This window comes from Myripristis murdjan, chromosome 9 (assembly GCF_902150065.1).
Source record: "Myripristis murdjan chromosome 9, fMyrMur1.1, whole genome shotgun sequence".
In the NCBI taxonomy this organism is placed as follows: Eukaryota; Metazoa; Chordata; class Actinopteri; order Holocentriformes; family Holocentridae; genus Myripristis; species Myripristis murdjan.
In genome coordinates, this window is record NC_043988.1 from 28,480,011 (window position 1) to 28,494,914 (window position 14,904).

Genomic DNA, 14,904 nt, shown 5'->3' on the forward strand with positions numbered 1-14,904 from the left:
GCTGTATCTGCTTAACCAAGTGTTAGTTCTAGTGTGAAGCGTGAGTTAACATCTACCTGGTGCTATAGCATAGTTTAACTGACAATAGTCATCCTTGGTGACATTTTTGTTATCTTCTTAAGTTTTATGATAATGGAAACTGTATACAAGTGTTTCTAAAATGTTGCCTGTGCTCCCTCCACAGCACAACGTGATGGTGTTCATCGCTGAGCTCTTCTGGTGGTTTGAGACCGTCAAGCCAGAGTTTGTCCAGCCCAGAGATCTTCAAGAGTTTAAAGATGGTAGGCATTATTGTATAATTGTCATAACTAATACTGTCAGATAAAAAAAAAATCACATTGCTAAAAAATTAAAAGCTAAGCTAACATTGAACAAGTTTCATGAAACAACATCCTTGGTTTTAACTCTCATGAAATGTACTAAGCATTTGCAGGAGTGAGTCACCATTCAGTTAAAGCAAAACATGAAAAATGGGATCATAAAGTTTTCACACAGGAGAAATATAATGGATGATAAGCATTACTATTTTTGTCTGTTGCCATCTGTAACAGTCCCTGAAGTAACTAACTACCTCACACTGTAGCTACAGAGAAATGCAAGAAGTGGCATCTCATTTATTATGTATTAAATTAACTGGGATTTTTTTTTTCATGACTGATTTTTAAGTGTTATTTTAGGTATAAGACCCTGTAAGATTTAGAGTATTTGTGGCTTGCATGTACAATTTGGATGTGCATGCTCTGCATCTTGTAATTACATCTAAAATGCAGTTACTTCTCAGTCACTTCTTCATTAACACCTCCTCCTTCCTCCTCCAGCTCGAGCCATGGCTCAGCCTAAGAGTACCCGCCCATCAGTGCCCATCTCCAACGCCACCAAGCGCAGCTTCCTGGTCAGCCCTGGCATGGCTGAGACCCAAAGCAGCCCTGAAGTTTGTAACAGGTACTTCCTGCACCCTGAAGACTCTGACCCCCTGTAAGTCTCCTCTCACTTTCCTTCTCATTCATCACGCCATGCTCCTGTTTCTCTCCCAGTTAGCCCTCCTCCAAGGACGGGTAGATATGCAGCAATCTTGGGCTTCAGAAATTTGTTCTGAATTTGTTCTCAATGCAGCAAATCTCTTTGTCAAAGTTTGATTTGTTTTCTGTCATTCTCATGTGTCCTCCACTTCAAACCCTTTGTCTTTTCCCTCACTATATTAATTAATGAAATGCACAAATTTAGACCAACTCTGGCTTGCCTGTTTGCCTATGTCCATTACCTGTGTTCAAGGGTGAAAGATTAGATTAGAAACTTTTTGCTTTTACAAGTAGTGAACAATGGCAAACAAGAGTTGGTTGAAGGTTTTCATCCAGCTCGCTTGTCTGTTGAATTATCAGGTTGTTGCTGTTTCTTTGTTGAGATAATGATATAATTTGAGTTGATGTGTTGAGCAAAAGTGTTGGTAAGAAACGGGCTGTTGGTCTTGCGCTTAAAATTTGATTTGGTCAGTTTCATTCAAGAATGCAAGTTGAATTGTACACCTAATAGTGTCTTTGATGACAATCCTAATTGCATACCTGCTAGGTAATATATCAATATTAAATCAATGCCATGATATCAGATGAGATATCGTTTGGAATTTTGGATTTTGTGATACTGTAGTATCACATAAGTGTTGTTTTTTTCTTGGTTTTACAAGTACCATTACCACAAAAAGATGCAGTTTTCTGAATTTATTAGACTGCTTTAGCTGTTCTGTTATTTGCCTCCACCTGCTTTGTGTAAATATCTTAAGAAAGCACCAGTAGACATCCATTCAATATTGTCACAGTATTGATAAGAAAGTATTTGGTCAAAGATATTATGATGTTTGAATTGGTCCATATCGCCCAGCCCTAATACGATGATGATAAAAAACGACTACTGCTAATAATACTTCTGGAACCGGAAATCTTTTCATACAGTGGAATTTCACTGATGTGCGATTTCAAAACACCTGATTTCTGTCCTTTATGGTTTTCAGTAAAGGGGGTCCATCCTTCAGCCCTTCCCACCCACTCCTGCCCCTGAGACAGAGGCAACAAAAGCAGCAAGGAGAGGATGGTGCAGGTAAGGACAACAGTTGAGTCATGCACATTCAGTTTTGACTATTTGTTAGTGTAGTTTATAGTTTTTTAATTGTGTGATTCCTGATTTTGCGCTGGTTTGTGTTACTGGTTAGGTCTAAGAAATCGCTCCAACTCCCTGACTCAGATGGATGGACAACCAAGAGGTTCTGTCGTGGCTTGGCCTGAAAAGAGGCAGAGGTATAAATTTCATGCTTAATTTATAAAATACATTTTTATAAAAGAAATGCATGTGCTAACATGTTTAGTGTTTGTAAGACTCTTATTAGTGGCAGTCAGACTTCTTTTCTGCACTGGGTGGAATTGTCACCCCATGGTTACATTGTGTTGTTCCAGACCCATATGAATGATTGCGGTTTCTTTTTCCATCTGTCATGCTGCTCAAATTGAAACTAGGAAGTACCTAAGAAAAGCAACACTGAAGACAGCACTGATGTAGCTAGTCTATATGTAATGTGGTAGTTGTCATGTTTCATTCTGTTGGCTGATGAAAAGGAGGATCTAGAGCTCAGTGTGCTTTTCCATGCCAAACCATGCCTGTTTAGAGATGCCAGTGCTCTCTGTGTTCAAAGCTGGGGGGCTGTATTGAGAAAATCACAGAACTTTGCTTTGCTTAAGTGAGTGTAATGCCTTGTTCATTGCCATCTACTGCTCTTTCTGAATATGACTATTAGAATGTGGGGAATGTATAAAACCTTGTTGTGAAGATGTTACAATATAAATTATTTTATGTTATTAACATAGAGTTAATCCAAGAACACTCAAAATTTGCAGATTATTTTCATGGGCCATGCAGTTTTGAAAACATTTGCTTTGAAGGTGATACAATAATATGAATTCTTTTGTTTTGCTAACATACTGTTAATCCAAGATCTTGGGGCTTTATAGGCCCGCAAGTTTAAAATGTCCCCTTAACACCCACAGTTTAAATAGGGAAAAATGAAAGAAATCTTGACCATGGAGAGAGGGGATCCCTTCCTGACCTGACAGGTTTGAAATAGATGCTGACCTAGTGGGCAAATTATGATGAAATTGTGATGACCAGCCACAACGCCGTCACAATAGCCAGGTTGGGGCGGATGTAGAGGTGAAGGCTACTGACTGACCTGAATTTTCTTCCGAGTGAGCACTTTGCAGTGGTGAAAGCAACATGACTGAAAGTAGGCCTAGGTGTAGAACAAAACTGAAGTTGAACGGAAGTACAAAAATGTATTATGTAGGTGTTGCTGCCATAGTTGGCACGATTATTATTGAACACATTGTAATCATGAAATCCATTTATTAGTGACTTAAGAGCGTCTGGAATTTTGAAATGGAGTTGTGAAGGAAACCTTTTGGGTTGGGTTATTAAACACATGCATGTTAAGGATTGGCTGCACACTGAATTCACTGCCAATGGCAGTTCTCTGCTCATGTCTTTGCAGATTCAAATTACCTTGATATTTTGTTGTTTAAAATGTTTAGTCAGTGCACATCTCCCACTGTTTCTGCTGCTCTTGATAAGCAGTTAGCTGCCTTGACATATAAACACCTTGTCATGACTTTTTAAGTGCTAAAAAAATCAAAAACTCCATTATTTGAGTTAATTTGAATTTACATGGAGTTTCACTGATGAAAATGTAGGAGCACTCATATGCTGAGTGGAGCACTGGGAATGTCCTGGTGGAGGCCGCTCATGTAGTGAGCTGAGCACTACATGAGCTTGAACTTGAGTTACATGGAGTCTGTTTGAATTTATTTGAAGTGACATGAGCACATGGTTTACCTGCGACATCTGGTGGACACAAGTGACATTGCAGCATTTTTAGCCAACACATCACATTGTCTGAGTAAAGTTAATTTTTACAGTTTAAGCTTGTCTTAAAGCCGTAATGTCAGGATACTGTAAAATGTTGCTCTGTCAGCAAGCACAGCCTTGATTAGTGTCATTATGCTACATTATCCTGCAGGTAAGCTGTTATGCATATCTTTTTTTTTTTTTTTTTTTTTTTTTTTTTCTTTCCAAAAGCAATGCAAAGTAATTGAGGATAATGGAGTTTCTTTAGCTTTGCTTTTATTTTACACAAATAGAGTAAAATATAATGTGCATGTGAATTGTAACAATGACCCTTCTTGATCCCATTTTTAAAGCTCCGATATCTTTCACATCATCACATACTGTCTATGTTTTTTATTTGTCTGTGTTCCCTGACATGGATATGCACATTGGGAATTGATGCTATACATGATGATGACTGACAGGAGAATACACACTGCTGCTCAGTCCTGGAACCCAGTCTGAATTATGCTTACATTACTGATGAGACTTTCTCCATGCTCTTTCTTTGCAGACCAGTATCTACACTGAATCCCTACGTGTTCCACTCAGCCACAGACAGTGATGCTGACATAGCTTCTGGTGACAGTGTGAGTCTGGCCCGCTCCATAAGCAAGGACAGTCTGGCCTCCAACGTAGTAAATGTAACACCCAAACACCAGACTTCAGCCCTTCAACCTCCACAGGCTGCCACACGCAAAATCAATGGCCACGGCCTACTAGGCAATGTCAACTTGGAGGATGAGGAGGAAACTTTGGCAGTCACCAGGACTGATGCTGCTGCCATCCCTAAGCAGTTTGATGGTATGCAAGCAGCTGCCACAGGTGGACCCAAACTTTCCACCGAATCCAAACCTGCACCGGATAGCTTTTACTTAGAACCACTGATGCCTGCCGTGCTCAAACCGGCCAAAGAGAAGTCTGTATGCCTAAATAAGGAGGAGGAGAGTGGAGAGGGACCCCGCTCCTCAGGGAGGGGCTCTCTACGCCGAGGAGATGGTCCTACAGCAGCTGTTCGTAGGAAAGCCCCTTCTAGCTTAAACCGGACATTAACCATTTCCAGTGAGGAATTTGTCATGGCAAGTGAGCCTCCCCAGGGCCAGGCAGCATTCAGACCCATCATAACCAGCAGCGTGGACCCTTCGTCCAGAGAGCCAGCTGGGGGTTTTTACCTGCACTCAGACTCTGAGGAGCCAAAGCCTGGGCAGGGTCTGGAGCCTGAGCTGGAGGAGGTGGATGAGGAGGAAGAAGAATTGGATGAAGCCCTAACCACTAAGGACCCCACCTGTCCCAGGAAAGCCTTTGATGAGGAAGATGAGGAAGAAGAATCAGCCAAACTCCAGGAAGACATGAATGTGAAAGAGCATGAGGACAAAGACAGAGAAGTTAACAGCGGTAGCGGACGCTCTAGCCCCTGCCTGAGCACCCATTCCCAGGCAAGTAGCATGGCAAGTGGCAGTGTTCGCATGACCTCCTTTGCTGAGCGCAAAGCACACCAGCAGCGTTTTGGCAGCAACCATGACCTACGCTCCAGTGCCTCCAGTTCCCAAAGGACCACCCCAGATGGCTCAGAGAGCAGTGGGCCTCTGTCCTCATCCTGGAGGCTCAAACGAGATCAGAGCCCTTCCTCTCCCCTGGGAGGGGGTGGTCGTACAGGTGACGGTAGTGGTGGTGCTAATGTGCTAGCGTCAGAGCTTGTCCAGCTCCACATGCAGCTGGAAGAGAAGCGGCGGGCCATCGAGCATCAGAAGAAGAAGATGGAAGTGTTGTCGGCTAGGCAGAGGCAGAAACTGGGCAAGGCTGCCTTCCTGCACATTGTCAAGAAGGGTGGTGGCAAGAGTGACACACTGCCCAACCCGCTGAAGGCAGACTACTCCAAAGAAGAGCTCAATGGGGATAAAGGAACAACATCTAAAGATGACTTGTGTGTTGATGCCCTGAGGGGGGACAAAGAGGCAGATTTGGCCACCCCACCAGGTGCCTTAGACACAGACAAGAAGGGCAACAGTGGAAGCTTCTATCTAGATGAAGAGCTTGACCTTAATGAGTGCAACCGCTCTATTGAGTTGTTAAATGAAGCTATCGGTAGCATCCAGCAACAGATGATGCAGTTGTCGCTTCAGCAAGAAATGTTGATGAAACAGAATGTACAGTCCCCCCCAGGTCCAACTCCACCTCCTCCCCTTGCCAGTGATAAGCCCAATGAGTCTAAGGCCAGGGCAGCCATTCATTTTGTGGAGCCTCTTTCCGCCACAGGCAGTGCCCCAACCAGGAAACCTCCCAAGCTAAGCTCAGCCCGAGGCTCCAGATCCAAACCGTCAGAGCTAAAAGTAGCCAAGGAGCAGAGCCGGCAGGGCTCCAAGGCTGTCACACCAACCCAGAGTGGGACAGAGACACAACCCCACCCAAGACAGTTAACTGGGGGCAGGTCCCCCAGGGCCGAGCAGCCTGACACCCCCAGTCCCAGAAATCCCACAGCAGGAGAGACAATCGACAAGCCAGGTTCCAGCCACATTCGGAGTGCCACCTTCCGCCTTCACGATGAGGCTAACATGCGCCTACCAACCCGAGTGGACCTGGCAGCTGTGACTGGCGCAGAAGTGTCCTTTGATGAGTGCCTGTCCAGTACCATGAGAGAGCCTGAGCTCAATTCCTCAGATGGTTCAGGGAAAGAAAATGTGCCATCAGAGGAGGTACAGCGCAGCAAATCCCACCTGATTGAAGTGGATCTGTCAGACCTGAAGGCCCCAGAAGAAGAGGATGGTGGCCCAGACAGCACCACGGAAGGAGGCGATGGAGAACAGAAGTCCGTCATGGGCTTCTTCTTCAAGGTAACACTTTTGGATGAACAATGCAAATAGAATGATGTAGTGAAGATAGGCTTTGGTAGGTTGGTAGGTATGATTGTATGAAATGTGTGATTTGGTAGATACAAGGTCCCATATTGAGTAATTCCCTTTTACTAATTAGTAAATAACTGATGAGAAAAATACATGTAAAAAGGTATTCGAACCTCTATTTTTTCTAATTTTCTAGGATGAGCAAAAGGCTGAGGATGAATTGGCAAAGAAGAGAGCGGCATTCCTACTGAAGCAGCAAAAGAAAGCTGAAGAGGCTCGGCTCCGTAAACAACAGCTGGAAGCAGAGTCAGAGCTCAAACGAGACGAAGCCAGGTAATTTCACTCTTAAAATCCTGATTCAGATAAAGGCTTTCCTAATTTTCTCCACCATACAGAATTGTTGACATGTAAGTGTTTGTTTTTCGCTATCAGGCGTAAAGCTGAGGAGGATCGCTTGCGGAAAGAGGAAGAGAAAACACGGCGGGAGCTGATCAAGCAGGAGTACCTGCGGAGGAAGCAGCAGGAGATGTTTGAAGAGCAAGGTCTAGTGAAGCCCAAGACGCCCAAGCCTAAGCAAAAACAGAGACCCAAGTCCGTGTTCAGAGAGGAGTCCTCCAGTGACAATTTCTCCAAGTGCTCTTCTTCCACCCGTAAGCTTACACATCAGTCACGTCAGTTTCAGTCTTATTGTTTGTCTGACATTCAGCTTGAAGATTGAGATCAAAACTCAGTTTCTCAAAGCATCTCATTTTGATTGAGGCTGTCATTGGAGGAGATAATTACACATTATTGAACATTTCCAGAGAGTTTTGAAAATGACTCAAGTCATGAAATTAGTAGATGGAGCCTTTATCCATTTCAGTAGTCATCCTCACTGTACTAGTTATTTGTCTTTTTCTTTCTTTCCCTGGCGTTAGGAAGGTTGAGTGAACCTATGGGTTCAAAGGTAAAACATCATTACAGTCGCTCCCTCCAATACAATTCAATCTAGTGTTTTGCGCCTGAGCAGTGTTTCATAATTTCCTGTGATCCTTAAGGTAATATAAGGACTTTTCAGAAAGCCTGATTTGCCTGCCAATTGGCAAAAATGACAGAGCCAGAACTCTGTCTCCCAAATCTAGCTGGCTCAACATGCACAAAACTGGTTTACTCTTTGAATATTGAGCCAGGAGGGACAGTGCTTGCTTACCAGAGATTTTTTAGAAATACCATGTTCTGCTGTGAAGCACATTACTGAATAGAGTAAAAAAGCCTCTCCTAAGTAATGTAAAATTCACCTCCTAATCATCGATTTTATAACTAACATGGGTAGTGATTTTAAATTAGCATATTGCGGACACAGGTATCTAGAATGTATTTTACTGTAGCTCTGACTGTGATTCAGAACTGAGGAACAGAACAGTTTGATATAGTTGATTGATTAATCTTTTCCACTTTATGTAGCTGACAACCTGAGCAATGCCCAGTCAGGCTCCAGTCTGTCCCTGGCCTCCGCCGCCACCAACGAGGCTGACAGCGTCAATTCTGGAGGAGCTGGCTCCCAACGGTAAATAACTCACAGTCTGTTGGGGTAGATTGCTTGTACAGTTGTATGTGTACATGTCCTTGTTGCTTCTGCTAAGTCATGCTGACTGTTATTGTGTTTTCAGCTGTGACTCAGTGGAGTCCTTTCCAGGCAGTCGTAATGCCAGTCGAACTGCAGAGAGAGACTGGGACAACGGTTCCACTGCATCTTCCATCACTTCCATGGCTGAATATACTGGTCAGATTTTATTCTATTTATTTATTTTTTTATTTTTTGGTTAACATTCTCAGGTATACTAGGAAATCTAGACACATGATGACAAGGACCAGAGGTTGTTTTCCTTGGTCACCAACAATTTATCAGTTACAGACAGAGCATGGTGCAGGCCTAGACAAGCCAGTTTTCATCATTACCCTAGAATATATTGTTTACAGGTCAGAGAACGCAACTTTGACAAAGTAATCAGAATACAAATGATTTTTCAAACAATGGCTGCTTATATGCCAAAGTGCCTGGCAATGTAGGCAAACCTAAGAGCCACCGCTAGATTTGCCAGCATTTTGACTGCTGTCAGTGTTCCTCTCTGATTATATTTTACTCAACAATTTAGGATGACTGAAAATGTTCTCTCTCCTTAAGGCCCCAAGCTATTTAAGGAACCAAGCGCCAAGTCCAACAAGCCAATCATCCACAATGCCATCTCCCACTGCTGCCTGGCTGGCAAGGTCAACGAGCCGCAGAAAAACCAGATCCTAGAGGTCAGTTCTTTGTCTGAACGTTATACTTGGTTTCTTGTGTTTTTAGAGTACTTTGGTTTCTTAGTTTTAAATGGCACACAGTGCAGTCAAAATTAAGTATGAATTAAATCTGTAGCAGGATGTTCTCAACAGTCCTCCAGGGATCTTTTGTGGCATTCATTTTCTTGGTGTTCAGTCTTTTTAATCTCTAATAAGGTTAATTGAGCATGCACACTCTCTCTTCAGCGCCTATTCGCTGGACGCTGCACGCTCAGTTACACACATTGACATATAGGAGCCCATCCTCTATTGAAGGCTGCTGAACAGCTGCACTGGAACAACTGGGGTTAGATCATTTACTAAAGGGCATCTTCATGGTAATGGTTGCGAAAAGGGAGCAGGTTTTATTCACTTTGCCCCCACCCACATGTATGTGGCATTCCAGGATTTGAATCAGCAGGCTTCCAGCAATAAGCCTTGTTCCCTAAACTCTAGGCTAATGCGTCTGAGGGTAATGCCTTATTAATGACTGATTCTCTTGTGTTGTCTCACCTTTTTCCTCCTCTAGGAGCTTGAGAAGTGTGAATCCAACCACCTGATGATCCTGTTCCGGGACGGCGGCTGCCAGTTCCGGGCGCTCTACTCATACTTTCCGGACACTGAGGAGATCCACAAGCTGACAGGCACAGGACCCAAGAGCATCAGCAAGAAGATGATTGACAAGCTGTACAAGTACAGCTCAGACCGCAAGCAATTCACCGTCATCCCTGCCAAGACCGTGTCAGTTAGCGTAGACGCCCTGACCATCCACAACCACCTGTGGCAGGCAAAGAGAAGTACTGTGCCAAAGAAGAACGGAAAATAGCAGGCCAGATTTTGAACCCCTCATCACCGAAATCATCTAACCCCATCTTGCTCGTTTCCTGGATAGACTGCATTGATGCCCACAGCCAAGCTAACCGTCATGCTCGATCTGGAAACCTACTCAGGAGAGGCCACACTTACGGACATGTGGTCATGTGTAGGTGGAACCAAGACAGCGACAAGGAAAGAAAATGTAGGCGCGTGTCATAGGTGGTCTTAGGGGACTGGTGCTTGCGAATGGGAATGCTAGCTCAGTTTACTACGAAATCCTCTCCCTGTGATCTCAGTGTGATCTGTTCAGGTTCCGTCGGTCCAGCTCTGTTTTTCTACAACGACCACGACTCAAGCATGTGGCATTTTTCTCTATCTCTCATATGTGGTGGACTTTCGTTTTTACATGAAGTATTTATTGGTTTGGCACTGTCATGGTCTAGAGCTCAGCTGCAGCACTAAAATCCTTCCCCTTCTACGGTCCTTAAATGCCTCTCTTTTGGATAAAAGGGTGGCTACGTTCCACTACAAAAGGAGGGGAAATCGGGGATTTCTATTCTTCTTTAAAGTCATCTGAAGCGAGGGACCTGTGTACAACCCTTTAGGACTATCGGACTATAGGACTGTTCTGCTGTCCCAACAACAACAATCTCTTCAGTGTGGACTGTCTAATCTGTTGAATCAGTCTGGCATTGCCAATTTTGCCTCACCAGGGAATCTCCAAACCTGCTGCTCTGAACTGTCTTCTTTTGTCACTGGGAGCTCCTCCTGTCTCCCTCAGACATCCGTTGGCCTTTCACGCATCGTGGTACTATCGTCTATTTATTCAGCCGCTTTTTAAACTAGACGCTGATCGTGTGGCACTGGATATGTGTATAGCAAAAAAACAAAAAAACAAAACAAAAAAAGTCTAATGATGGTCATTTTAAATACTCTGCTTTTATTTGTTGAACCATCCTTTTAGCGAGGGTGTCAAAAGAGGGTGAATGATAGGCTTTGGTACAGAAATGATGCTTTTATGTTTTCTTTTTCTTTTTTTTCCCTTTTTTTTAATTAAAGCAATGTGGTATAGAGTTTGAGCTGATGTTATGTGTTTTCATCATAACAGGAATTCTCTGATGTTTAGAGCTTAGTTGTGTTTTCTCTCTCCACTGGGCACTCTTGAATTGTCCTGTACAAAGGTGCACTCATGAACACGTGTCGAAGGCTTCTTTCATGCAATGTACTCCCAACACCTCTCCCCCTCCCTCCCCACCGTCCCCCCCCCCAGTGTTTTTTGTCAGCCTGTCCCATCTTAACCCTGTGAGCCACATAACTCTTGCGTTGAGGAGTGTGTGTGCTGCACTGTAACCGGTCTGAATGACAGTATTTGATATATCCACATTGGGTTACTGTTTGTTTGGGTGGGGCGGGCGGGACTGTGGTTCAGTTATGTACCGACATTAAAGAACATTCCTCCGGTGTGTTACCAAACACTGCCACATCGTCTCTCTCTCTCTCTCTCTCCGTCTGTCTGTCTCGCTCTGTTGTTCAAAATCCAAGTGCTTTTTAGAAACCATTTGTTGGCCTCAAGAACAACCAGAAGTGTTGCACGTGCACTTTATTTGCTGTTTGCAGGGGAGCTATGGTGAAATTCACCTTTTGAATAGGCATTCAAAACTAGGTGTGAACTAATGAACATGGTATTGTTTTTAAAAACTGCTGTTGTGCACTCCTAAAAGGCAACCTGTGTGGAACTAAACCAAACACTAAGATTTAATACTGACCAGTAAAACTGAAGGGCCTCCATTGATACTACTGCTGTGTCCAAAAACATAGAGTACTTGATTTATCATTTGCTGCATTTTGATTTGATTTGATTTTTTTTCTGTTTGTTTGTTTGTTTGGGATAGATTCTTTATTGTATGCAAGTGTGTTTTATGTTTACTAAAATATTGTACAGGCATTGGTCACCATTTTTGTTACACTAGTGTACTTTTCATCCTTGTTGATTTTTATCTTTGATCCCATACCATCTATTTATGTTAAAAAGGAAGCACTGAAACAATGAATTTTCAAGTAAATAAAAACACATTTTCATTTTTAATTATTTTTCTCATGGCTTCATTTGTCTGTTCGTGGGACTCACCGTTTTTCTTTTTGTGTTGGTTTGACAGTGCACCCGTTTTCAGTAACCTTTACACGACAACTCACCAACCTCATACAAGTAGCATGTTTTCACGAGAAACTCCTGCATCTTTTCACCGGACTGTTTTTTTTTCTTTTTCTTTGCATCGATGAGTGTAATGTCAAATCTTTGGATACCTCTTTTCAAAAATTCACAGTTGACCGTGACATGTATCACTGCAAACCGTTGCCTAGGTCTCGGGCCTCTATTAAAGTAATCTGAGTTTACATAGACAAAGCATCTTGAGGTTTCCCGTGGTGCTATCTGCCTCGCACTCTACCAGCCAACCGAAACAGCGACGCTTCATGCCTTAACACCAGCGTTCATAACCATGGCAAACTGCTGCAGACAGGAACGCTCACCTGTCATGGCAACCGTGTGTTTTTCACAGCTGGTGGTTCAGATGGTCATGAGGCCGACACTCTGGACAGTGGGAAGACGGCGCAGTTATAATATTTGGTAATACATCTATATTCATCAGATTGTAGCAGCTCTGAGTCACACAATGAACGGTAAGTGTGAATATTTGTTACTACATCATCATATTTGTCATATCAGTTGATGAAATATTAAAATCTTGTCTGGCCGTTCTGTCTGCAGTTCTCCCCGGTCTCGCTTTGTTGCTGGGAGGTGTGTCTTTGGGTCTGGGGAGTCCTCCTTGTATAAAAGATGAAAAAACTTTGATCTGTGAGATGATCCCATCCAGTGAGTGTTTTTGATTTGATTAAAATATTAAATGTGTTATACTAACTTATAGGTAGACTTCCAAAGATGTTAATGCAAATTTGGGTTAGATACATTTTTCTGGTATTCACCTTTGTTTAAATATTAGATATTGGTCAGTAAATGTGATCTGATGTGATGCAGGCCCTTACCCTGACTGCATAACGTTTGTAAAACCTGGTATCAATTCTGCTGATACGTTGAATAGTTGATGAAGTTTTTTTGGAAATTAATTTTAATTAAGGCCAGTGTGTCCAGTGTTTCCCCTGTTAACAGCTCTTGTGAATCATTCAATCTTAAAGATCTCTTAACTCTAACTAAAACAAATTTATTTAGTATGGATTTACACATTTTTATTTTGTCAGTTTGACAGATAGTCAAATCTGCAACTAGTGGTTGCAATACAAAGATATTCTGCATTGGTTTTCACAAACTTACTGGTGAAATTTTCATTTAAGTAACTTAAAGTTGAGTGGTAGTCATTGTGAAAATTCACTTTAGGCTTTTATTCTTCATCTACCCTGCAGTACTGCAGATAATTTCCTCTTTAATTGTTTACAGCAGGAGTAAATTAGTGTTAAAAGGCTTGTGTCTCAGCTAAGCACCAGACTATTCCTGTCACCAAACTATCTCAAAATGTTTTTTGGGAATTGAGCCCAAGCAGTCATCAGGCATGCAAAAATTTTACAGTAGCTCATCAGCAGTACTTCTTTTCTTATAACAGTTGGTCTTAGACAAATGCTGCACTGACTTTTGTGATCTCAGATTCTTTCTATGCAATAACATTACATTTTATATCTCTGCTCTTAGCTTTCCAGCCTGGTTTAGTGTCCATGGTGATAACACAAAAAAATGTTGGAGAGATCAACTCCACTGTGTTCCACAGTGACAACCTCGTTACTGTCACCAGGCTCACCATCGATGGCGCTAATATCACAGGAATTTCCTCAGGAACCTTTGCCTCCCTCGAGAACCTCCAAACCCTCAGCCTAAACCACAACGCCCTCACACAGATTGACCCGAGCTGGCTTGGGCAGCCTGCTGTCCTCAAAGACCTCAGCCTTGTAGACAACAATATTGAAGGTCTGGATGAGTCCATGCTTAGCGGACTCACTGGTCTCACCAAGCTCAACTTGATGAAAAACATGATCAGAACCATTCATCCTGGTACTTTCAGCTCCCAGACCCACCTGGCCGAGTTGGACCTTTCTGGGAACAGGATGACTCAGGTTATGCCTCAGGTCTTCAGGTCTCTTGGGTCCACCAGGATAAGCCTAGATGGGAACCCGTGGGACTGTTCATGCAGGGTAGAAAGCTTTGTCGAGTTCCTCAAAGGTCGGTGTGTTAGAAAAGGCTGATCTGAGTCATGTATTTGAAGCGCATGTCAAAACCTTACAGTATGTTTCCCCTATTTTCAGATCTTCAGAACAGATCTCTGCTGGAGAGGGAGATGAAGGTCACCTGTGAGAGCCCAGCATCTCTGAGGGGTGTACCTGTGTGGAACGTGTCAGTGTGTGTGACAACAACACTGCCAGAGACATCACCATCACAACCGCCACCAGAGACATCACCACCACTACCAACACCATGGACAGAGACATCTGTCCACCCGGATAAGCTAACTCATAAATCCATCACAATCCCCACACTCATTGGAATTATTGGTACATTTGATTGATGTTACTGCCCAAATCTGTCTGATTTTTAAAATTAACAACCAAGAAATTGAATGTTTAGGTATGTGATGATTACATAGTATGTCTGTTGTTTTCTTATCCTGTTGCAGTGGCCCTGTGTGTGCTGCTGTGTGTGGTGTGTTTCATGGCAGCACTGTACAGGAGGAAACGAGAGAGCGGAACCGTGATGCCTAGACCTCTAAAAGAAGACAGAGAAAAATCAGAGGAAGACAGTGAAGTAAGGCACCCAAAATCATCAGATCTCCATGAAAAGAGAGACTGTATTGAAACCAGTGATGGGCACATGGAGATAGCCTGGAGTAGTCCCGTTAGAGGAGTCAGAGCAAAGTCAGCCAGTGCTGTGCTCTTGACCTCCCCTTTTTGTGCAGCTGTGAAAGATCAAACTAAGATAGAGGATCCATCAGAGAACGCAAAGACGTCAGCTGAAGAAAACTAC

At 43.1% G+C, this 14,904-nt stretch overlaps 1 protein-coding gene across 4 annotated transcripts in view; it reads left to right on the top strand.

The window, feature by feature from the left end:
• The window catches only part of camsap1b (calmodulin regulated spectrin-associated protein 1b), a 34,833-nt gene extending 22,866 nt beyond the window's left edge, over positions 1 to 11,967 (top strand). For 2 of the 4 annotated variants that reach the window (XM_030060155.1, XM_030060153.1), the window contains 11 exons: positions 185 to 281; positions 819 to 942; positions 2,006 to 2,091; positions 2,204 to 2,288; positions 4,439 to 6,755; positions 6,961 to 7,097; positions 7,197 to 7,414; positions 8,208 to 8,310; positions 8,414 to 8,526; positions 8,929 to 9,047; positions 9,595 to 11,967. In XM_030060155.1, coding sequence (XP_029916015.1) covers positions 185 to 281; positions 819 to 942; positions 2,006 to 2,091; positions 2,204 to 2,288; positions 4,439 to 6,755; positions 6,961 to 7,097; positions 7,197 to 7,414; positions 8,208 to 8,310; positions 8,414 to 8,526; positions 8,929 to 9,047; positions 9,595 to 9,891 — 3,696 coding nt within the window. In that variant the 3' untranslated portion in view covers positions 9,892 to 11,967. Of the gene's footprint in view, positions 1 to 184; positions 282 to 818; positions 976 to 2,005; positions 2,092 to 2,203; positions 2,289 to 4,438; positions 6,756 to 6,960; positions 7,098 to 7,196; positions 7,415 to 8,207; positions 8,311 to 8,413; positions 8,527 to 8,928; positions 9,048 to 9,594 lie in introns of all 4 variants that reach the window. The other 2 variants (XM_030060152.1, XM_030060154.1) reach the window with 1 other exon arrangement.
• Positions 11,968 to 14,904: the final 2,937 nt, after the last annotated feature.